Source organism: Pan paniscus, chromosome 19 (genome assembly GCF_029289425.2).
Source record: "Pan paniscus chromosome 19, NHGRI_mPanPan1-v2.0_pri, whole genome shotgun sequence".
NCBI lineage: Eukaryota > Metazoa > Chordata > Mammalia > Primates > Hominidae > Pan > Pan paniscus.
Window position 1 is genome coordinate 75,263,088 of NC_073268.2, and position 22,881 is coordinate 75,285,968.

Genomic DNA, 22,881 nt, shown 5'->3' on the forward strand with positions numbered 1-22,881 from the left:
TAAACTATAACAAAAGTCCACTTCTTATGGTATGTCTACCAGAGAAAGGGAAAAGCTGTCCTTTTGTTCATTTCCAAAAACCTGTAAGAATGAGTAATTATCATAAAGATTGTATATATTAATTATCTAGCATACAGAACTAAATAAGCCAGATAGTAAATAAAATTACTGTTAGTGTAACAGGAGACCAAAAAAAGAGAGTTTAAAAAAAAACATCAGCCGGGCACAGTGGCTCACGCCTGTAATCTCAACACTTTGGGAGGCCGAGGTGGGTGGATCACCTGGAGTCAGGAGTTCGAGACCAGCCTGGCCAACATGGTGAAACCCCGCCTCTACTAAAAATATAAAAATTCGCCAGGCATGGTGGTGGGTGCCTGTAATCCCAGCTACTCGGGAGGCTGAGGCAGGAGAATCGCTTGAACCCGGGAGGCGGAGGTTGCAATGAGCCAAGATCGTGCCACTGCACTACAGCCTGGGTGACAGTGAGACTCTGTCTCAAAAAAAAAAAAAAAAAAAAAAAAACCAACTTTGTAACAGAAAACAAGCTCTTTAAGAAACATTAATTACAGCAATTATTAAAAATCTTAGATCATGGGTTCATGATTGATTAAATACTATTTCCAATGCCTAATCCTGCATTTGAAATTAATTAAAAATATAAGTATTTATTAAATTCCTTCCATTTCTTCAGAATATAATCAGAGATATCATTATTGACATGTACTGTGCATTCTCATTCATAATGCTATATGAAAAATTTTAATGTATATGTATTGGTCTGGGAGTTTAAGATATTTACTAGAGAAATTGTGCTAGGGAAATCCTCAACAAAATCCCAATAAAACTAATTCAACAGACTATTTAAAAAATTATACACTGTGGCCAAGTGGGATTTATTCCTAGAATACAAAGATGATTCAACTACAAAAATCATTCAATGTAATACACCACTTCATGGAAAACCCCCACTATGATCATCTCAATTGATGCAGAAAAGGCATCTGACAAAATCCAATATCCTTTCATGATAAAAATACTCAATAGATAGAAATAGAAGGGAACTTCCTCAACTTGATAAAGGCCATATATAAAAACTCATAAAAATCATAGTCAACGATTCAAAGGCTAAAAACTCTTCCCCTTAAGATCAGGAAAAATTCCTCTTAAGATCAGGAAAAAGACAAGGATGCCAGCTTTTACCATTTCTATTTGACATAATACAGGTACTAAAAATTCCAGCCAGAGTACTTAGGCAAGATAAAGAAATAAAAAGTATCCTAATTAAAAAAGAAGTGAAATTATCTTTTTGCAGATGACATGATCTTATCTGTAAAAATCCCTAAAGAGTCCACAAAATATTGTTAAAGCTAATAAACACAGCAGTTACAGGAGACAAACGCACAAAAAACACTGGCATTTCTATAAGCTTGCAATGAACAATCTAAAAAGGAAATTAAGAAAATAACACATTTGCAACAGCATCAAAAGGAATAAAATGCTTAGGGAAAAAACAAACCAAGAATCTGAAAGACATACATGGAGGCTGAGTGTGGTGGCTCACACCTATAATCCCAGCATTGGGAGGCCAAGACAAGAGGGTCGCTTGAACCCAGGAAGTTGAGGCTGCAGTGAGCCATGATCACTTCACTGCACTCCAGCCTGGGTGACAGTGAGATCCTGTCTCAAAAAAATAAAAAAGAAAAAGAAAGACTTATACGTGCAAAACTACAATACACTGCTCAAAGAAGTTAAAGAAGTCCTAAATAAATGGAAAGACACCCATGTTCAAGGATCATAAGATTTAATATTGTTAAGACAGCAATATTACTCAAAGGCATGTACAGAATCAATGTAATCCCTACTAAAACTCCAATGGTACTTTTTATATTGGTAGAAAACTGCATTTAAAATTCACATGGAATCTCAAGAGATGCCAAATAGTCAAAACTATCTTGAAAAAGTTGGAGGACTCACACTTCCTAATTTCAAAACTTACTACAAAGCTACAGTAATCAAAACAGTGTGGTACTACCATAAGAACAGAAATAGAGACTAATAGAACAGAATAGAGAGGTAGAAATAAACAAAAATATTTTATGATTCCATTTATATGATGTACTTAGAATAGTCAATGTAAAGACAGAAGGTAGAATAGTGGTTAACAGGGGCTGGGGGAAGAGAATAATGAGAATTTATTGTTTATCAAGTACAGAGTTTCAGTTTGGGATGATGAAAAAGTACTAAAGGTGGATAGTGGTGATGGCTGCACAACAATGTGAATGTACTTAATGCCGCTAAACAGTACACTTAAAAATACAGTTAAAATTGCAAATTTGGCTGGACCAAGTGGCTCACATCTGTAATCCTAGCACTTGGGAGGCCAAGGCAGGCAGATCACTTGAGCCCAGGAGTTTGAGGCCAGCTTTGGCAACAAAGTAAAACCCTGTCTCTACAAAAAATAAAAAAATTAGCCAGGCACGATGGCACACACTTGTGGTCCCAGCTACTCAAGAGTCTGAAGCAGGCCAACTGCTTGAGCCCAAGAGATTGAGGCTGCAGTGAGCCATGATTGTGTCACTGTGCTCCAACGTGGGCAACAGAGTGAGACACTGTCTCATTTAAAAAAAAAAAAAGGCTAATTTTACATTAGGTATATTTTACCACAATTAAAAAAAAATAAACAGAATACCATATGACCCAGCAATCTCACTCCTAGATATATATTCAAAAGAAATGAAAGCAGGAACTCAAACAGATAATTGTTAACAACAGAACTATTAACAATATCCAATATCCAAAAAGTGAAAACAACCCAAGTGTCCATCAAGAGATAAAAATGCATAAATAGGCTAGGCACGGTGGCTCAACACCTGTAATCCCAGCACTTTGGGAGGCCAAGGAGGGTGGATCACCAGGTCAAGAGATCGACACCATCCTGGCCAATATGGTGAAACCCCATCTCTACTAAAAATACAAAAATTAGCTGGGTGTACTGGCGCACACCTGTAGTCTCAGCTACTCGGGAGGCTGAGGCAGCAGACTCGCTTGAACCTCGGAGGTGGAGGGTGTGGTGAGCCGAGATCGCACGATTGCACTCCAGCCTGGCGACAGAGCGAGGCTCTGTCTCAAAAAAAAAAAAAAAAACTTAAGAAAAAGGATAAACAAAAAGTGGTATATAGTCATGTGTCACATAAAGATGTTTCGGTAAATGATGGACCGCATATACTACAGTAGTCTCGTAAGATTAGAATGGAGCTGCCCTACATAGGTGTACCATTTTTTATCTTTTATACTGTGTTTTTAATATACCTTTTCTATGTTTACTTATGTTTATTTTCTTTTTTCTTTTTTTTTTAATGGGTACAGACTTTCTGTTTGGGGTGATGAAAGATTTTGGAAATAGTGATATGGTTGTATAACATTATGAATGTAATTAAAGACACTGAACTGTACCCTTAAATATGGGTAAAATGGAAAATTTTGTTATATTTATTTTAGCACAAAATGGGGGGCACCGAACAGACACCTTACCAAAGACAACATATGGATGGTAAATAACTCCTGGAAAAGATGCTAACATCATTACTCAACAGAGAAACGCTAACTAAAACAAGGAACCTGTAAGAATGGCTACACGCCCCTGAGAATGGCTAAAATTCACAAAACCGAACATACCAACTGTTAGCATTAATGTGGAGGAATTGGAACTCTCATAAACTTCTGGTGAGAATGTAAAATTATAAAACTATTTCTTTTTTTTTCTTTTTGAGACAGAGTTTCGCTCTTGTTGCCGAGGCTGGAGTGCAATGGTGCGATCTCGGCTCATCACAACCTCCGCCTTCTGGATTCAAGCGATTCTCCTGCCTCAGGCTCCCAAGGAGCTGAGATTACAGACGTGTACCACCGGGCCTGGCTAATTTTGTATTTTTGGTAGAGACAGAGTTCTCCATGTTGGTCAAGCTGGTCTCGAACTCCCGAATTCAGGTGATCCATCCACTTCGGCCTCCCAATCCTTTTTTTAATTTAACCTTCATCCCTCTCCTCCTCTCCCTCTTTTGAAGTCCCCAGTGTCTAGCATTTCCCCCTTTATGTCCATGTATGCTCATTGTTTAGCTCCCAGATACAAGTATTTTAGAAAATAGCTTGGCAATTTTCAAAATGTTAAACACACATCTACCACATAATCTCTATCCATTCCATTACTAAGTATTTACCCAAGAGAAAAGAAAGCTTCTTGTACACGAATGTTCGCAGCAATTTTCATTGTAATAGCAAAAACTGTAAACATGCCATATGCCCATCAACAGGTGAATGCATAAACAAATTGTGGTAAATACATACAATGGAATACTACTTAGCAATAAAAAGGAATACTACTGATACATACAGTATTTTTGCTGAGTGAAAAAAAGCCAGATCCGTGAGAGTACATATTGTATGATTTTCATTTGTATAAAATTCCAAAACATGCAAACTTATCTTTTTTCTCTTTTTCCATCCCCCTTATCTCTGAAGCAAACTTATCTATTGTGACAGAAAGCAGATCAATGGTTGCCTGGGGACAAGGCAAGTAGAGGGAGGAATTACCAAGAGGCACAAGGAAACTTTTGGGGATGACAGATATATTCACTAACTTGGATGCAATGATTGTCTCACAAGAATACATATATGTCAAAACTGTACACTTGGCCAGGCTCAGTGACTCACATCTGTAATCCTAGCACTTTGGGAGGCTGAGGTGGGTGGATCAACTGAGGTCAGGAGTTTGAGACCAACCTGACCAACATGGTGAAACCCTGTTTCTACTAAAAATACAAAATTAGTCAAGCGTGGTGATGCATGCCTATAATCCCAGCTACTTGGGAGGCTGAGGCAGGAGAATCACTCGAACCCAGGAGATGGAGGTTGCAGTGAGCGGAGATCGCATCATTGCACTCCAGGCTGGGCAACAAGAGCAAAACGCCGTCTCAAAAAAAAAAAAAAAAAGAACAAACAAAAAAAAAACTGTACACTTTAAATATGTGTAGTTTACTGCATGTCAATTATACCTAATAAAAAATGACTGGCTTGAAAACAAGTAGGCAAGCAATTAATATTTGCTGAATGAATGAACAAATGATTAGTGCATTCAGGAACCAAGACAGCCCTAGAAAGAAAGGTCAGAACCAGATCTGGATGGTCTGAACACAAGGCTAACATTCTTGGATTTTATCCTTTATATAATACATTTCTGAGGCTTCTGGGGAAAAAAAAGAGATATCAGTGAAAAATATTAATATAGTAGCAGGACAGAAAATGGACTGGAGATAAGAAAAGACTCAAACCTAAGAGATCAGATAGAAAGTAATTAAATAATCTAAGCATGAGGTAACCAATGTTCATACTTCTCTATTAGCATGGTAATGATAAAAACAGAAAGGTAAGACAAATATACGTGAAACAGGGAGATAATAACTAATTGCACTTAAAAATCATTGGTATAGGCCAGGCGCAGTGGCTCATGCCTGTAATCCCAGCACTTTGGGAGGCCAAGGAGGGAAGATCAGTTGAGGTCAGGAGTTTGAGACCAGCCTGGGCAACATAGTGAAACGCCATCTCTACAAAAAAAAAAAAAATATATATATATATATATATATATACACACACACACACACACATATACATATACATATACATGTTTATATATATACATATATACACACACATATATACATATATATATACAAAAATAGCCGGGCATGATGGAGTGCGCTGATACTCCCAGCAACTTGAGAGGCTGAGGCAGGAAAATCGCTTGAACCTGGGAGGCGGAGGTTGCAGTGACCCGAGATCACGCCACTGCACTTTAGCCTGGGCAACAGAGCAAGAATCCATCTCAAAAAAAAATAAAAAATAAAAAATAAAAAAATCATTGGTATAAAGTTTCCAGTTTGAGTGACTAGCAGAACAGAACAAAAAGAATGAACTTAGAATCGGTTTGAGAAAATAATATGAATAATCTGATCTTGAACAAAGTTCAAGATGCTAGAAGGACAAGACATCCAAAAGTCAGTGCTGAAGGAATAGATTTAGGAGCCATACACACAAAGATGATAGCTAAAGCTGCTAAAGTAAATCAAATTTCCCAAAGTAGCTGAATACTCCCAGAAACCTCAGAGTAGAGAACAACAGCAACAAGATCTTAGGAAATTAAGAAATAAATGCATTTAAGGGGCAGGAGGAAGAAGATGTAACAATGAAAAAATACAGAATCAATGAGGCATAAGGTAACAACCAGAGACCATAAGCATATGAGACCTTCATCAAAAGAAATGCGCCCAGATCCAGATTCTACCACTTAATTAACTATAGTAACGAAGTCCAATTACTTAATTTATCTAGCATCAGTTTTACTGTTTATTAAAACATGGGTAAGTGTTAATGTGTATTAGTTGCTATTTTAACAATAAAATAACACCTTACAAACAAGTAGATATAGTATTTTTTAATTTCTGAATTACTCCTTAGGTTATCTCATTTAATGCCATAACCACCTTGTAAAGCAAATCATATCTGAATTCTACAGCTGAAGAAAGAAGGCCAAGAAAGATTGAATCTCTTAGTTTTAGAAGTATGAGAACTAACATCATATTTAACTTGGTCTTCTGCGCATGGTACAGTGACAAAGAACAGGCTATAGAGTTCTTGAACTTAATGGGTTCAAATCCAGTACCATCAATTGTGAGCTGTGTGACTAGAAAAAAATTATTTAAGTGTTACGGATAATACTCTTGACAAAGGCATATGTATCTTCCTTAGGCAAGAATAAGGAAACAGAAATTTTTTTTTTTTTTTGAGACAAAGTCTCGCTCTGTCGCCAGGCTGCAGTGCAGTGGCACCATCTCTGCTCACCGCAACCTCTGCCTCCCGGGTTCAAGTGATTCTCCTGTCTCAGCCTCTCGAGTAGCTGGGACTACAGGAGCATGCCACCATGCCTGGCTAATTTTTGTATTTTTAGCAGAGACAGGGTTTCACCATATTGGTCAGGATGGTCTCGAACTCCTGACCTCAGGTGATCCACCCACCTCAGCCTCCCAAAATGCCGGGATTACAGGCGTGAGCTACCTACCGCGCCCAGCTGAAACAGAAAGTTTGAGGTGAAGAGCATGTGACCTCTTTGATTTTCTCAGGAAAATAAATAATTGAAGGGGAATGTGAACAAGGCAGTTTTCAACTATGCTCTGTAGATGTGCTATTGGACTCTCGCACACACAACCAAAATCTTGGACTTCCTCATTTTGTTATTTTGTTTTTTGTTTTTTTGAGACAGAGTCTCGCTCTGTCGCCCAGGCTGGAGTGCACTGGCATGATCTCGGCTCACTGCAACCTCCGCCTCCTGGGTTCAAGCGATTCTCCTGCCTCAGCCTCCTGAGTAGCTGGGATTACAGGCACACACCACCACGCCCAGCTAATTTTTGTATTTTTAGTAGAGATGGGCTTTCACCATGTTGGTCAGGCTGGTCTCGAACTCCTGACCCCATGATCCACCCGCCTCGGCCTCCCAAAGTGCTGGGATTACAGGCCTGGGCCACCGCGCTCAGGCCAACATTCAAGTTTTTTTTTTTTTGAGACGGAGTCTCACTCTGTCGCCAGGCTGGAGTGCAGTGGCGCTCTCTCGGCTCACTGCAACCTCTGCCCTCCCAGGTTCAAACAATTCTCCTGCCTCAGCCTCCCAAGTAGCTGGGACACAGGCACATGCCACCATGCCCAGCTAATTTTTGTATTTTTAGTAGAGACAGGGTTTCACCATGTTGGCCAGGATGGTCTCGATCTCTTGACCTCATGATCCACCTACCTCGGCCTCCCAAAGCACCAACACTCAAGTTTTAAAGCCACTAGATTATATTCATCTCTAGAGTGTCTTGTAATTGTAAGATTAAACACTTTTTCTCTATCTTAATCACCAAACACATATAAACCAGTCCTCTTCTGAGCCCCACAGCACTTCTTTAGTGCCTCCTTATGATACCGCACATTCTTCAAAATAAACATTCTAAACTCCATTCCCTCAATTAGATTTAAGCTCCTTCAAGGCAGGCAATTTGTCATTTATCTTAGTATTCCTCAACCCCAAGCACAATGCAAGCAAGCACTTTAGGGCAAAAAATGTAAAACAAAAAGATAAGGGAAATGGTTAATCCTTACAATATATACTATATATACTAACTGCATGTAAAAAGAAATACAACTTACCCTAATACAGCTGAAACAACACAGCTTGGAGCAATGAGGACACAGGCGTGCATCCCGCAATTTCTCCATACAAATGAAACATCGGAAAACCTCAGCAATGCTCTGAAAACAGTAAAAGAAGTAAGGTCCACCAGTTTAGGCTACTGAATCAAGAGTAAAAGGCAAGCTCAAAACAACTTGACATTTACATTTATTTTGGGCTGATCTCTCAATTTTAACTATTCCATATCAGGATTTGGTTGGTCAAGGTACAGAGTACCTCAAAACATCTGGAAAATGTACTGCCGTTTTTCTAAGTTTCACGATGATTCTATTCTAAGGAAAATATAGGAAATGCAAACACAGACATGCAGAAAAATTTTCACTGAAGCAGTAATTATAATGGCAAGAATCTAGGTACAGCCCAAATGTCCAAATATTAAGTAAATTATGGCAGTTACACATAGATTACAGTCACTAGAAATACTTCTTCATCTAATGATACAGAAAAATGCATATAATATATAACAGCAGGGAAAAAAGGCCCAGGCATGATGGTTCATGACTGTAATCCTAGCACTTTGGGAGGCTGAGGCAGGTGGATCACTCGAGGTCGGGACTTCGAGACCAACCTGGCCAAAATGGTGAAACCCCGTCTCTACTAAAAATACAAAAATTAGCCGGGCGTGGTGGTGTGCACCTGTAATCCCAGCTACTCAGGAGGCTAAGGCAGAAGAATTGCTTGAACCTAGGAGGCGGAGGTTGCAGTGAGCCGAGAGGGTGCCACTGCACTCTAACCTGGGTGACAGAGTGAGATTCTGTCTCAAAAAAAAAAAAAAAAAGAAAAAGAAAAAAAGAAAAAAGGAAAAAAGGCAGACTATATGACTGAATACACAACATGAACTTTTAACTTTTTCTGCAATTTCCCCAAAAGGTATAAACTGATTTTATAATTTAGAGGAAAAAGAAGTTTAAAAAGACACATCCTAAAGGCAGTGTACTGTGACCCAGAAAAAAATGAATTCAGAATCCAGAAATCTGAACTGCTGCCCTGATGTTACAACAGACTAGCTACTTATTTGAACCTGAGATTCTGCCCCAATTGAAAATGTTGACGGTAGTTCAAAGCGATCTTGGAAACAACAACAAAAATATGTAAATACAAGAAACAGTATTATCTTTGCAAGCCTCAATTTAATCAATTTAGGAAGTAACTGAAAAGTTTTTAACAAGAAAAAGGATACAATTAAACGTATACTTATTGTATTGTATACTTTGTTTTTATATTACTGACATTTACTTTCACTCCATTCTAGAATTAAACCCTCCTAAAACCAAGATAAGTTTACAAAACCTTTATAATTCTTTATATGAGGAATTAAGGAGAAAATTACTCATTAATCTCATCATGACTCTGTAGGGCCAGAAAGAACCTGGGAGATGCAGATTCTGTAACCTGCAACGGGGTGGACAATAAGACTACTGAATGACTAGTTTCAAGTGGAATATCCATAACATAGTTACCCCTTACTAAAAAGCAAGGATTTCCTATTTCAGTATCTGAAAGGTTCAAAATTTGATAATGATTACACAATTATGTTCAATAAACAATCTTTTAAAATATATTCCTAGTCTTTACTTACATATCCTACATATCCCAACTATTTTAACTCACAGCTTACAAGAATCAGTTATAAAAAGGAGAGTTTGTTCTGGAAACTACACATGAGATAATATATGCTGATTCAATCTAGGAAGGAAGGGCAGAAGCCTGCAAAATGTGCCACTGAGAGGGAAAGATGACTATCCATTTGGAACGAGATTTAGATCAGCTCAAGAACTCGCAAGGACTGGTGGCGAGTGGCAGGGTACATCCATCTGATGAATCTGCAGTTTTGGTCGGAAAAGGATGCTGTTTGCAAACACCCGGTGGGGATGAGTACCTGTGCCAAGACATCCTTGAAAACTCCAGGATACGCACCACCTGACTGCGGAACAGTGAGCACAAGACACCCGGAGCGCTGCAGAATGGGCACGGCATCCTTGGTACCGGGCCAGCCCTCTCCGCAGCGGCAGGGGCGGGGTAGGGGTGCCCTACTGGAGGGAGGACATGGGCACGACTCCCCGAATAAAAACCGCTCATCGGGTGGGGGCGGGGACTAACCACCACCCTCACAACCCCCTCACCTCCACGCTCTGTTCATCCATTGCCTCCGGCTCTCGGCGGGGCCGTTGGCGACCCGCAGGCTCCGCAGTCTGACCTCTTAGGCGCCGGCCCGAGGTCGCCAGATCAAATCGCCGATAAAAGCCCGGCGCCCACGTCAGGGGGCTCTGACAACCGCCCCACCTGCGCGCCCCATCTCTTCAGGTCCAGCGCCGCCTACCCCCATTTCGCCATTTTTACCGGCGCGCCCGCCCCGAGGCGCAGAGGTAGGGCGAACGGTGGCCGCAGCTCCTTTCTCCCGGCTCAGCCGCCGGCCAGCAGCCGCGACGGAACCTCGGCCCACGTGACGCGGGCGCGCGCTTATGGAACTGACGGTGGAGTTCCGCGAAGAAGGCGCCGCAGAGAATCCGCAAACACCAACTGTAACCAGAGCAGCTGGGGGCGCGGCGGCGAGAGAAGCTGCGAAGCGCATGCGCGCAGGACGCTGCGGGAGGGGAAAGGAGGGGAGGAGCGTGGAGCGTTCGCCTAGTTCCCGCGTTGCGGGGCGCACACGAGACTTGGCGACTCGCAGCCTCAGGGTTGCGTGCCTCCGGTCCTAGCCTGCGCAGGCGGCCTGAGCTTGGGGCTCTGCTACGCCACCCACGCCCACCTTGGCGGAGGGCGGGGCCCCACGGCTCTCAAACTTGCGCGCCAAAGACGGAGCCACCTGGCGTACTGGTGGAAAGCGCAGTCTTCAGAGCCACATCCGTAGTTAGGTATTCGGACTCTGAGATTCTAGGGTGGGGCCCAGGCCATCCGCGTTTTCACCCAGCATCGTGTGATTCGGCAGCAGGTGGTCTGTGGCCCGCACTTTGAGAAACCCTGGTGCAGAAGGTTCATGGTTAGTGGTTCTCTCTGGAAGGAACAGTCTAAGGTTTGTAGGACTTGCGTTCCACCTACCAAAGCTAATCGAGTTAGAAGGCTCCAGACTGTGAAGCCTGAGGTGTCATTTCTCATTACGGTGGTGAGAGGACGGGACCACACACTGTGAAGTCTTCGTTCCCACATCCCACACTTCATTCTTGCCGCCTAAGTTGTCGCCGTGGGACTATTGAAAGGGTATCAGCGATATTCATCTTTCCTATAAATGGGATCTGCTTTCTACAATTTCCTGCCAGATGTGTAAAGATTGCAAGAATTGAAGGTTTGTGAGACAAAGAGGGCATATCAAATTCATAATTTGAATTTAATTTTTCCTGTATTTATTGCAAACAACTAATTATGCTTAACCGACCTAGAGTGCACATGTAGAATCACTAATAATCTAGAAATAAGTTCTTGAATATCAGGCATTTAGGCTTATAGGTGGTGGGTAGCAACAATTTTTTTTAACTACTTGGGTCATGAACAAGATATAATTTAGAAAGATTAATCTGAGACTGAAAAATTCTTTCAGTAAGAATTATTTGTGGTCTTTGAACTACATGGAGCTATTTTTATGAAAATGCCCTCAGTTGTACATTTTTAAATGGTTGATGGTTAATATTATGAGAATTTTACTTAAAAGAATTATTTATAGAATGCAGTACTAGGCCTGGCGTGGTGGCTCATGCCTGTAATCCCAGCACTTTGGGAGGCCGAGGCTGGCGAATCACCTGAGGTCGGGAGTTCGAGACCAGCCTGACCAACATGGAGAAACCCCATCTCTACTAAAAATACAAAATTAGCCGGGCATGGTGGCGCATGCCTGTAATCCCAGCTACTGGGGAGGCTGAGGCAGAAGAATCGCTTGAACCCAGGAGGCGGAGGTTGCGGTGAGCCGAGATCGCGCCATTGCACTCCAACCTGGGCAACAAGAGTGAAACTCCGTCTCAAAAAAAAAAAAAAAAAAAAGAATGCAATGCTGTACTTGGGATTCAGAGTAATGAGAAGTGGCCCTTGCTCTCAAGGAGCAGTACAGAAGACAAATAAGACAAATTGCAATACTTATATGATAAATAGTAAGATTCTTGTATGTTTGCCGAAGAACCTAAGAATGTCGAAGGACTTATTGCACCAGTTCATAATAGCGAACAATTAGAAACCTGTACAGCTGATTACAGGCCGTTGGTTGCAAGCAAAAAGGATAACTTGAGCAAAATAATTTAGTTGGCAAGATGCTAAACTCACATCGTTTGCCAAGCCCTGGGGTTTGAGAGCCAATGGTCTGCTCCATCAGAATCCCTTAAAGGCTGACCTTGCTGCCCTCCCCACAAGAAAAATCTCCTAACTTCATACATATCCTTAAATAACTTGCTGTTATACAACTTACTTGTTATATTATTTGTATAACTTGCTGTTATAGAGCTTAAATGTCTATCACTAAGGAACTGATAAAAATGACTATATATCTAGCTGGGCATGGTGGTGCACACCTGTGGTCCCAGCTACTCTGGAGGCTGAGATGGAAGGATCACTTGAGCCCAGGAGTTTGAAGCTGCAGTGATCCAAGATCACGCCACTGCACTCCAGCCTGGGCAACAGAGCCAGATCCCGTCTAAAATGAAAAAAAAAAAAAAAAAAAAAGTATGGTATAGCCATATAATGGATTACAGCTGTTAAAAAGAAGGGTGGATGTGTGACATAACAAAAATATATTAGAATTGAAGACCGGGTGCAGTGGCTCATGTATCCCAGGACTTTGGGAAGCTGAGGCTGGCAGATCTCTTGAGCCCAGGAGTTGGAGACCAGCCTGGGCAACATAATGAAACCAAGTCCTACAAAATATACAAAAATTAGCAGGGGTTGGTGGCATGCATCTGTGGTCCCAGCTACTTGGGAGGCTGAGGCGAGAGGATTGCTTGAGCCCTGGAGGCTGCAGTGAGCCATGATAGCAACACTGCACTCTAGCCTGGGTGACAGAGCGAGACCCTCTCTCAAATAAAATAATGAAATGAAAAAAAATCTAAGTACAGCAGCAGTACAAGGCACAGTATCAACCTACTTTTGTTGAAAAAAATTTTTTTTAGTTTGTATACATGTAGAAATGCCTGAAGAAATTATTTGCAGATTACCTCTAGATAATTTATATGCCTGTTTTGTTGTTGTTTTTTTTGTGTGTTTTTTGGGGTTTTTTTTTTTTTTTGAGACAGAGTCTCACTCTGTCGCCAGGCCGGAGTGCAGTGGCGCAATCTCAGCTCACTGCAACCTCCGCCTCCTGGGTTCAAGCGATTCCCCTGCCTCAGCCTCCCGAGTAGCTGGGACTACAGGCACGTGCCACCACGCCCAGCTAATTTTTGTAATTTTAGTAGAGACAAGGTTTCACCATGTTGGCCAGGATGGTCTCCATCTTTTGACCTTGTGATCTGCCCGACTCGACCTCCCAAAGTGCTGGGATTACAGGCGTGAGCCACCATGCCCGGCCATGCCTGTGATTTTTAAATTCTTAAACATGTATTATTTATAACTTAAGACATAAAGACACTATAGTCACATAGGAGAAAACAATTATAATACAGATGAGAAACAAAAGATCTAAATTAAGGAGGTGTGAAGATAATGTAGAGGTTGTATACTATGACCATTTTAGAAAGAGGATTGTAGGTTTTATTGACTAAGAAGATAAAGGGATGCAAATTAGTTATACAGGTTTTAATTCCAGACAACAGAATAGTGGCTATTAACAATAAAATCAGTAAGTATTCTGGACATGTTTAACTTGAATATTCAGGTAGGGGATTTTATTGGAAATACGGATCTAGAGCTAGTGGAAGAAGTTATATTTAGGAGTCATCCACAAAGAGGCTTGAGAAACAAATGAAAATGTATTGAGAAGTGCATAGAGAACAATGTTAAAGGGGCTGTGGGGAAAAAACAACATTTGGAAGATAACTGAAGGAAATCATAGAGGAAAAATAGTACAATCTAATTTTTGTCCCTAACTGAAAGCAAACCACTTTTAATACTATTATAATAAGAATTTATTATGATCTCTCCATGATACTACCATTTTTTCAATCCCAACAATCATCATCACATCCCAGAGCCATCTCATGACAAGAGCTTTCTAAATACTAATTGCCTGAACACTGAAGAAAATTAATATCTGATGCTAAGGTGTAACTTATTTCTCTGTAATTTAAAAAAAGGGGGCCGGGCACGGTAGCTCACGCCTGTAATCCCAGCACTTTGGGAGGCCGAGGTGGGTGGATCACCATCAGGAGTTCAAGACCAGCCTGGTCAAGATGGTGAAGCCCCATCTCTACTAAAAATTCAAAAAATTAGCCGGGCGTGGTGGCGGGCGCCTGTAATCCCAGCTACTCGGGAGGGTGGGGCAGAGAACTGCTTGAACCTGGGAGGTGGAGGTTGCAGTGAGCTGAGAGCGTACCACTGCATTCCAGCCTGGGCAACAGAGTGAGACTCCGTCTCAAAAAAAAAAAAAAAAAAAAAAAGGCTTTCTGTTCTTGAAATATTCAAACTAGACAGGACAATTATAACTGAAGCTGTTCTCACAACCCTGTTTTTCAGCTATTATAAGTTTGTTAATGGACAAACATGTTCATAACTGAAATTTTAAAATTACATAAAAGTATAATTCTATAACCTGCAGAACTAACATTTGATGCATTTTTCCTAGTCCTTTCAATGCTTAGTTTTTATTACATGTATGTAATATCATTTATTGAAGGCTTACTAAATACTGAACCCTGTATTAAAACACTTTCCTGTCTTGTCCTTCCAAACATCCTGACACTCAAAAGTTAAGTGATCTGCACAGGGTCATAGCTAGAATTTAAAAGCTGCTACTTACATCTCAGATATGACTCCAAAGCCCAATCTTCACTACAAAACTGCAATACCTGCTTTCCCTCTCCCCCACTTAGCATAGTTTCAGCATTTCCCAGAACATTAACAGTAATAATTTATTGGCAACTTGACCTCTTATTGTATACATACAACATGATTTATTTTCCTATTCACCTAGTACTAGCCAAATGTGTATGTATATTGCTATTATAAACAACCCTGTGATTAACATCTTTCTATCAAGATCTGCCTCTACTTTGAACAGTTTCCTTATTGCCAATAGTTATTTTAAAATAAATAGTTATTTTAAAGGGAAATTGACACATACATATAACACACTCACGCAAAACTGGCAAGTAGCAGATAAGTGCTCTTCTAATTTCAGTTTCCTAGCTTTCATGTAGAATGAACAATTATAGTAATAAAGCCTGAAGGAAAACAAAGATATTATTGAGATACAACAGGGACAGTCTAAAACAGCATCAGAAAGCAAGTTCATGCTGTTCAACATTAGCAGGCAAGGGAAATAGGGAAAGAAATACGCAAAAGTGGCTATCACAGAAAAGCCAGCTTATTACTTTAGGTTCTGTGGGAGACTACAGGTCACATAAAAGCAGTCTCAACAATAATGTGACCACATGCGCAATCAACATTTACAAAATGAAATTATATATAATGTATAACACAAATGTTTTGCCTATACTTTAATTTACAAAGCCACATACCGAATGACTGAAATGTACATAAACATTATTTTATGATAGACCAGAACATCTACATTATCATGACTTAGAAAAAGAAAACAGATGCAAAATAGTGTTAAGAGAATTTCTGGCCTGAAATTACAAGACTAAGTGTGTGTGTGCATGCGTGTATACATATATTTAAATCATTTTATTCTCATTTGATCCTTTTGGCTGAACTTTATTCATATATTATCTGCCCTTCTTCTTATAGTCTCTCTCATGAAAGATATCATTATCCAGTCATTGAAGCCAAACCCCCTTCACCAGCCCCCAATCTCTAGAATCAAGGGTTAACAAGACATCTTCCTAAATTTCTCTGGAATTAAGCTCTTCTCTGTTAGAATTTCCTTTCCAAGTCCATTTCTTCATAAATCCGGCATGTGAAATTTGAATTGCTCTGCCGCAGTTTTCTCTTCTTTAGTCAGTGGTGACAGCTAGAAAATAAATGATAAAATCTTTATTTCAAAAACCTTCAAAGACTGTTGAATCAGTTTAGTTAACTTCTGCATTGTCACACCAATAAATGTTTCCCTAAGCTTATACTATGTATGTAATCACAGATTTAGAAAGGCAAGGGAAAAAACAGATATTTGGCTATTTATATACAAGGTCCTATGATGTTTGAGCTTCTAAAGAACTTGCAATTAAGTTGAAGAAACAAGACCAAGAAATCAAACAATTTAAGGATTATAGCAGAACCAAAGAAGTCATGTTTGGATGCCATATTCTAAAAGTACAGTCAACCCTCAGTATCTGTGGGAGATTGATTCCAGGATAACAAAATCCACAGATGCTCAAGTCCCTTATATAAAACTGCGTAGTATTTGCATAGAAACTATACACATCCTCCTGTATACTTTAAATCATCTCTAGATTACTTATATACCTAATACAATGTAAATGCTATATACATAATTGTTACACTGTATTGTGGAAGGAATAAATGATAAGGAAAAAAGTCTACAGATGTTCAGTACAGATACAACCATCTAATTTTTTTCCAAAATTTTTGTTTTCTATTTTTGAAACGGGGTCACTCTGTCACCCAGGCTGGAGTGCAGTGGCACAATCATGGCTCCCTGCAGCCTCAACCTCCCGGGCTCAAGCGATCCTCCCACCTCAGCCTCCCGAGTAGCTAATTTTTAACTAATTAGTACACTAATTTTTAGCTGGGCATGGTGGCGCACACCTGTGGTCCCAGCTGCTCAGGAGGCTGTGGTGGGAGGATCACTTGAGCCTGGGAGGTCAAGACTGCAGTCAGCCCTGATGGTGCTACTGCACTCTAGCCTGGGCAGCAGAGCAAGACCTCATCTTAAGAAAAGAAAAAAGAGGCCAGACGCGGTGGCTCATGCCTGTAATCCCAGCACTTCGGGAGGCTGAGGCGGGTGGATCACTTGAGGTCAGGAGTTTGAGACCAGCCTGACCAACATGGTGAAACCCCATCTCTACTAAAAAACACAAAAATTAGCCAGGCATGGTGGTATGCACCTGTAATCCCAGCTACTCAGGAGGCTGAGTTGGGAGAATCCCTCGAACCTGGGGGGCGGAGGCTGCAGTGACCCAAGATCGCACCACTGAACTCCATCCAGCCTGGGTGACAGAGCAAGACTCCATCACAAAAAAAAAGAAAGAGGCCGGGCACAGTGGCTCATGCCTGTAATCCCAGCACTTTAGGAGGCTGAGGTGGGTGGATCACCTGAGGTCAGGAGTTTGAGACCAGCCTGACCAACATGGTGAAACCTCATCTCTACTAAAAATACAAAAAATTAGCTGGGCATGGTGGCAGGCACCTGTAATCCTAGCTACTCGGGAGGTTGAGGCAGGAGAGTTGCTTGAACCCGGGAGGTGGAGGTTACAGTGAGCCAAGATTACGCCATTGCACTCCAGCCTGGGCGACAAGAGTGAAACTCTGTCTCAAAAAAAAAAAAAAAAGATAAAGAAAAGAAAATGTATTATCATTCCACAATAACTTCAGAAAAAGGAAAGACTTCTGGGCTGACTTATTTAGCAACTGAACAATGTAAGGACTCCATTTTTTCCATCTCACAGCTCTAATATCCTGGATAGTGCCTTTACCCTCAAGCTGACAGCAAATGGCTTTAACGGTGCTAGGTATCACAACTCTACACAATGTCCAGAAGAAGAAAAGAAGCTTTCTCTTCTCAGGGTTCTCTTAGCAGTGAGTAAAGTCTTCCTAGTAACCTACTTCCAGACTATCCTTACTCACATGTCATTTGGGTTACAAACCCATTCTTCAACCACTGTTAGTTAAAAAATAAAGTCCATTCCCTATGCCAATCAGATGCACCCCTGGAGCTGAGGATGGGGCCAGATTCATCTCAGGCACATCGCTATGAGGGACAACACACATCTCAAGAAAGTCAGTATAGTCATGTGTCACTTAATGACAGGAGTACGTTCTGAGAAATGCATCGTTAGGCAGTTTCATCGTGTGAACATCACAGACTGTACTTACACAAACAGGGATTGTATATATACACTCAGGCTATATGGTATAGCCTACTGCTCCTGGGCTACAAATCTGTACAGCATGTTACTGTACTGAATACTGTAGGCAGTGGTAACACATGGTATTTTTATATCTAAACATCTGAACATAAGAGTACAGTAAAAATACGCTATTATAATCTTCTGGGACCACTGTCATATATATTTGGTCCATTGTTGACCAAAACGTCATTATGCACTGCATGTCTATATTCTGGTAGGCAGGAAAGGATAACAGATACTGAGAAAGAAAAATGGCCAGTAGCATCCACCAAAAGCCGGTAGCAGCAAAAGAAGAAGGGAGGCTGAAGGGAAGTTGTAAGGGACTTTCACAGAGCACCAACAAACAGGCTGGCTGAAACAAAGGGTTATGTGGGGAATTAATAGGAGGTACAACCTGAAGAATCAAGTAGTTACAATTCTGCCAACTATATAGGTCATCTCTAGAGAGACTGCCAAATCTGGAACACCCCAGACCTACAGAATCAGAATCTCTAGGGCAGCACTGTCCAATAAAACTTTCCATGATGCTGGAAATATTCTTTATCAGCACTGTCCAATCAGTAGGTGAAGAACTTAATGTTCATCTTTCATTTAACTACCTTAAATGTAAATTTCTTTTCTTCTTTTTTTCGTTCTTTCTTCCTTTTTTTTTTTTTTTTTAATTTTGAAACGGAGTTACACTCTTGTTGCCCAGGCTGGAGCGCAATCTCAGCTCACTGCAACCTCTGCCTCCCAGGTTCAGGAGATTCTCCTGCCTCAGCCTCCCAAGTAGCTGGGATTACAGGTGCCCGCCACCATGCCTGGCTAATTTTTTGTATTTCTTTAGTAGAGACGGGGGTTTCACCGTGTTGGCCAGGCTGGTCTGGAACTACTGACCTCAGGTGATCCACCTGTCTCGGCCTCCCAAAGTGCTGGGATTACAGGCATGAGCCACCATGCCCAGTCTAAATTTAAATTTATATAGCCACATTACGTTATGTAAATAGGACAGCCCAAATCTAGAACAGCCACAGAACCTGTATGATTCTGATATGCAGCTGGTTCCACTGATCAAACCAACATTTGCCCAACATGTTCACAAGGAAAATGAAAAACAATCATACGTCTTAACTACAACCCAGTTACAGGATTTCCTTCTTCTACCTCAAAAAAAGGAAATGTTATTCTGACAAGACTTGGTTTTTTCGTTTTGTTTTTGTTTTAGAGACAGAGTCTCGTTCCATCGCCCAGGCTGGAGCGCAGTGGTGTGGTCATAGCTCACTGCAACCTCTAACTCCTGGGCTTGAGCAATCGTCCCACCTCAGCCTCCCAAGTAGCTGCGACTACAGGTGCACACTGCCATACCCAGCTATGAGACTAATGAATCCACATTGCTCCTTGTGATCACTACAAAAGCTTTCAGACCATCTGTTTAATAAATTCTCAAAGAATTTTTCCAGGAATTAAAGTCAAGTTAACCAGTCTAAAGTTTGTAGAAATTTTTCTTCTTTATCACACATATTTTGGAAGATCATAGAATACCACATATTCTACTTTTAATGCCTTTTTAATTTTCTATTTATTGTTATATATGTTTTGGGCGTTTGTTTTGCTATTTTCTGTTTGGGTGTAAGTTTAGTCCCCTTTTTCTTTTGATGAGATCACCTTTATAATTGAACATATTTAAACCTCAGTTTAAATATGAGGGCACGGAGGCTCACACCTGTAATCCCAGCACTTTGAGAGGCCAAGACAGGTGGATCACTTGCAGTCAGGGGTTCGAGACCAGCCTGGCCAACTTGGTGAAACCCCATCTCTACTAAAAATACAAAAAAATTAGCTGGGCATGGTGGCACATGCCTGTAGTCCCAGCTACTTGGGAGGCTGAGGCAGGAGAATTGCTTGAATCCGGGAGGCGGAAGTTGCTGTAAGCCAAGATCGTGCCACTGCACTCCAGCCTGGGCGACAGAGGGAGACTCCGTCTCAAAAAACAAACAAACAAAAAAATTAAATAAATAAATAAACTTCAGTGTCTTTTGTCTTTTTTTTCTTCTTTTGTCAATGTCTTAACATCCCCTAAGAAAGATTACGAAATTAGTATGTATTCCCTTTCTCCTACCTCCTTTTCTGTTCTGTATTTATTATTTAGTATTATCAATTCAGGTGTTCTTTTTGACTATTACAAATTCAAATACATTTTCTACCCTTCCAAATGAAAAACCACTCTTTGATAAAGATTATAGCAAGATAATACCTGAACAGATATACATTCTGTTATCTATAAACAAAGCACTATTGGTTCCAAGGAGACTTTATCCTTTTCTTGTCCTTCTTGTTCCCCAGATAATTTTAAAGCGCCTTTAAAATAACCTTTTGGTTATTTTAGAAAATTTCAGAGGCCTTAGCTCTATTTGCCTTTGGCTTTTTTTTTTTTTTTTTTTTTTTTTTTTTTTGAGACAGAATCTCGTTCTGTTGCCAGGCTGAAGTGCAGTGGCAAGATTTTGGCTCACTGCAACCTCCGCCTCCCAGGTTCAAGCAATTCCCGTCTCAGCCTCCCGAGTAGCTGGTACTACAGGCGTGCAACACCATGCCCAGCTAATGTTTTGTTATTTTAGTAGAGATGGGGTTTCACCATGTCAGCCAGGATGGTCTCGATCTCCTGGCCTCGTGATCCTCCCTCCTCGGCCTCCCAAAGTGCTGGGATTACAGGTGTGAGCCACCGCACCCGGCCTCTTTGGCTTTCCTAACTAATTTCACAGGTTTGTCCCTGTGACCTTTTAATATTTGAAATTTATTTACAAATTGTACCTTGCAAGTCCTTTAAACTCTGGGCTCATATAACTGTTTTTGGTTATCAGCTCTACAGATGTCATTCCCATTCACATTTGGATCATAAAAATTTATCAATATAATGGTTTGTTTATTAAGCTTCCCTTTTAAACATCTCTCAGAAGATTAAGTTTCATATCTGTATTCCCTCTGAACTTTCTACTACTATCTCATTTTTATTTTAGTTTATTTTAAAATTTTTGGGGGACAGTCTCACCCTGTCACCCAGGCTGGAATTCAGTGGTTCAATCATAGCTCACTGCAGCCTCAAACTTCTGGGGTCAAAGGATCCTTCTGCCCCAAATAGTTGGAACTACCAGCATGCACTCCCATGCCCAGTAAATTTAAAATATTTTTTTCTTTTTCTTTTTCTTTTTCTTTTTTTTTTTTTGGTAGAGATAGGTTCTCACTATGTTGTCCAGGCTAATCTCAAACTCCTGGCCTCAACTGATCCTCCTGCCTTGGCCTCCCAAAGTGCCAAAATTATAGGCATGAGCCACTGTGCCCAACATACTACCTCATTTTTAAAGCAGTAGGTACAAGACTCACTATATCCAACATTTCCCAATTTGGTCATCATTGATTCTAAAATATGACCACCTCTTTCAAGTTTTATAACTTTTAAATCATTTCTTCTTGTTTGCCATAACTTGATCCAAAGTAAAAGCTCCCTTAGTTTTCAGCCTTTGACATAAGTATTGTTCATTTCAGGTATTTCTTCAACTGAAGACCTTTACAGATACTCAGATGACTGAAATCCTCTATCACTGGCTGTACATGGTGGCTCACGCCTGTAATCCCAGCACTTTGGGAGGCCGAGGCAGATGCATCATCTGAGGTCAGGAGTTCGAGACCATCCTAGCCAACATGGTGAAACCCTGTGTCTACTAAAACCACAAAAAATTAGCTGGGCATTGTGGCAGGCGCCTGTAATCCCAGCTATTCCGGAGGCTGAGGCAGGAGAATCACTTGAACCCGGGAGGTGGAGGTTGCAGTGAGCCGAGATGGTGCCATTGCACTCCAGCCTGGGCAGCAAGAGTGAAACTCCATCTCAAAAAAGAAAAAAAATCCTCTATTACTATATAACTACTTTTATGTACCAATTTGTAGTCTCAAAAATATACCATCGATTTATTATATCCAGTGGGGGAAATTTGTAAATATTCAAAATACCATTTTTCTCTTTGCCCTCTCACCCAAGTTTATTCTGTGCTTCAATAAATTTATGGTTCTGTACAGATATGTTGTCATGTACATCTGGAACTATACTTAATCAGCTATTTGTTTTCCAAGAACAGGGTTATGTGCTCTATTGTCAGGCACATATAATGAAGAATGTGTGATTTGAGATGATTTATAAAAGCTTATCATATACATACTTTTTTTTTGCATTTAATTTACTAGCATGTGACACAACCCTGTTTTAAATTCTGTCTCCCCATTACCTCTATTCCCTGTTCAATTGCCCTTCCTTCCTCCACCATTCATCTCCTTGTGATATAACAGATACATCTAAGGTATCATTTTATCGTTCTAAGCAGATATTATTCTATTTTTTCCCCTCCATTTGCAATATAAAGTATTCTTGATCAAACTGACCTGGGTAATTAACCTTTCTGATTTACTCTAGCTACAAGCCCATAATTCAAAGTATCTTAAGCCAAAATTTAGTGTAGA

At 40.6% G+C, this 22,881-nt stretch overlaps 2 protein-coding genes and 1 long non-coding RNA gene across 25 annotated transcripts in view; 1 reads left to right on the forward strand and 2 right to left on the reverse strand.

The window, feature by feature from the left end:
- TRIM37 (tripartite motif containing 37) overlaps positions 1 to 10,838 on the reverse strand; it is a 123,453-nt gene extending 112,615 nt beyond the window's left edge. For 8 of the 22 annotated variants that reach the window (XM_055101634.2, XM_055101629.2, XM_055101623.2 and 5 more), the window contains exons 1-2: positions 10,399 to 10,830; positions 8,233 to 8,334 (exon numbers count right to left, since the gene is read on the reverse strand). In XM_055101634.2, coding sequence (XP_054957609.1) covers positions 8,233 to 8,334; positions 10,399 to 10,419 — 123 coding nt within the window. In that variant the 5' untranslated portion in view covers positions 10,420 to 10,830. Of the gene's footprint in view, positions 1 to 8,232; positions 8,335 to 10,398 lie in introns of all 22 variants that reach the window. The other 14 variants (XM_055101632.2, XM_055101627.2, XM_055101631.2 and 11 more) reach the window with 6 other exon arrangements.
- A 585-nt stretch (positions 10,839 to 11,423) lies between these two features.
- Positions 11,424 to 22,442, forward strand: LOC129394435 (uncharacterized). The gene is made up of 2 exons (XR_008621699.1): positions 11,424 to 11,558; positions 21,916 to 22,442. It is a non-coding gene; the product is annotated as an uncharacterized LOC129394435 (long non-coding RNA).
- The window catches only part of SKA2 (spindle and kinetochore associated complex subunit 2), a 45,320-nt gene continuing 36,577 nt past the window's right edge, over positions 14,139 to 22,881 (reverse strand). For both annotated transcript variants that reach the window (XM_003817368.5, XM_055101640.2), the window contains exon 4: positions 14,139 to 16,319. In XM_003817368.5, coding sequence (XP_003817416.1) covers positions 16,251 to 16,319 — 69 coding nt within the window. In that variant the 3' untranslated portion in view covers positions 14,139 to 16,250. The remainder of the gene's footprint in view (positions 16,320 to 22,881) is intronic.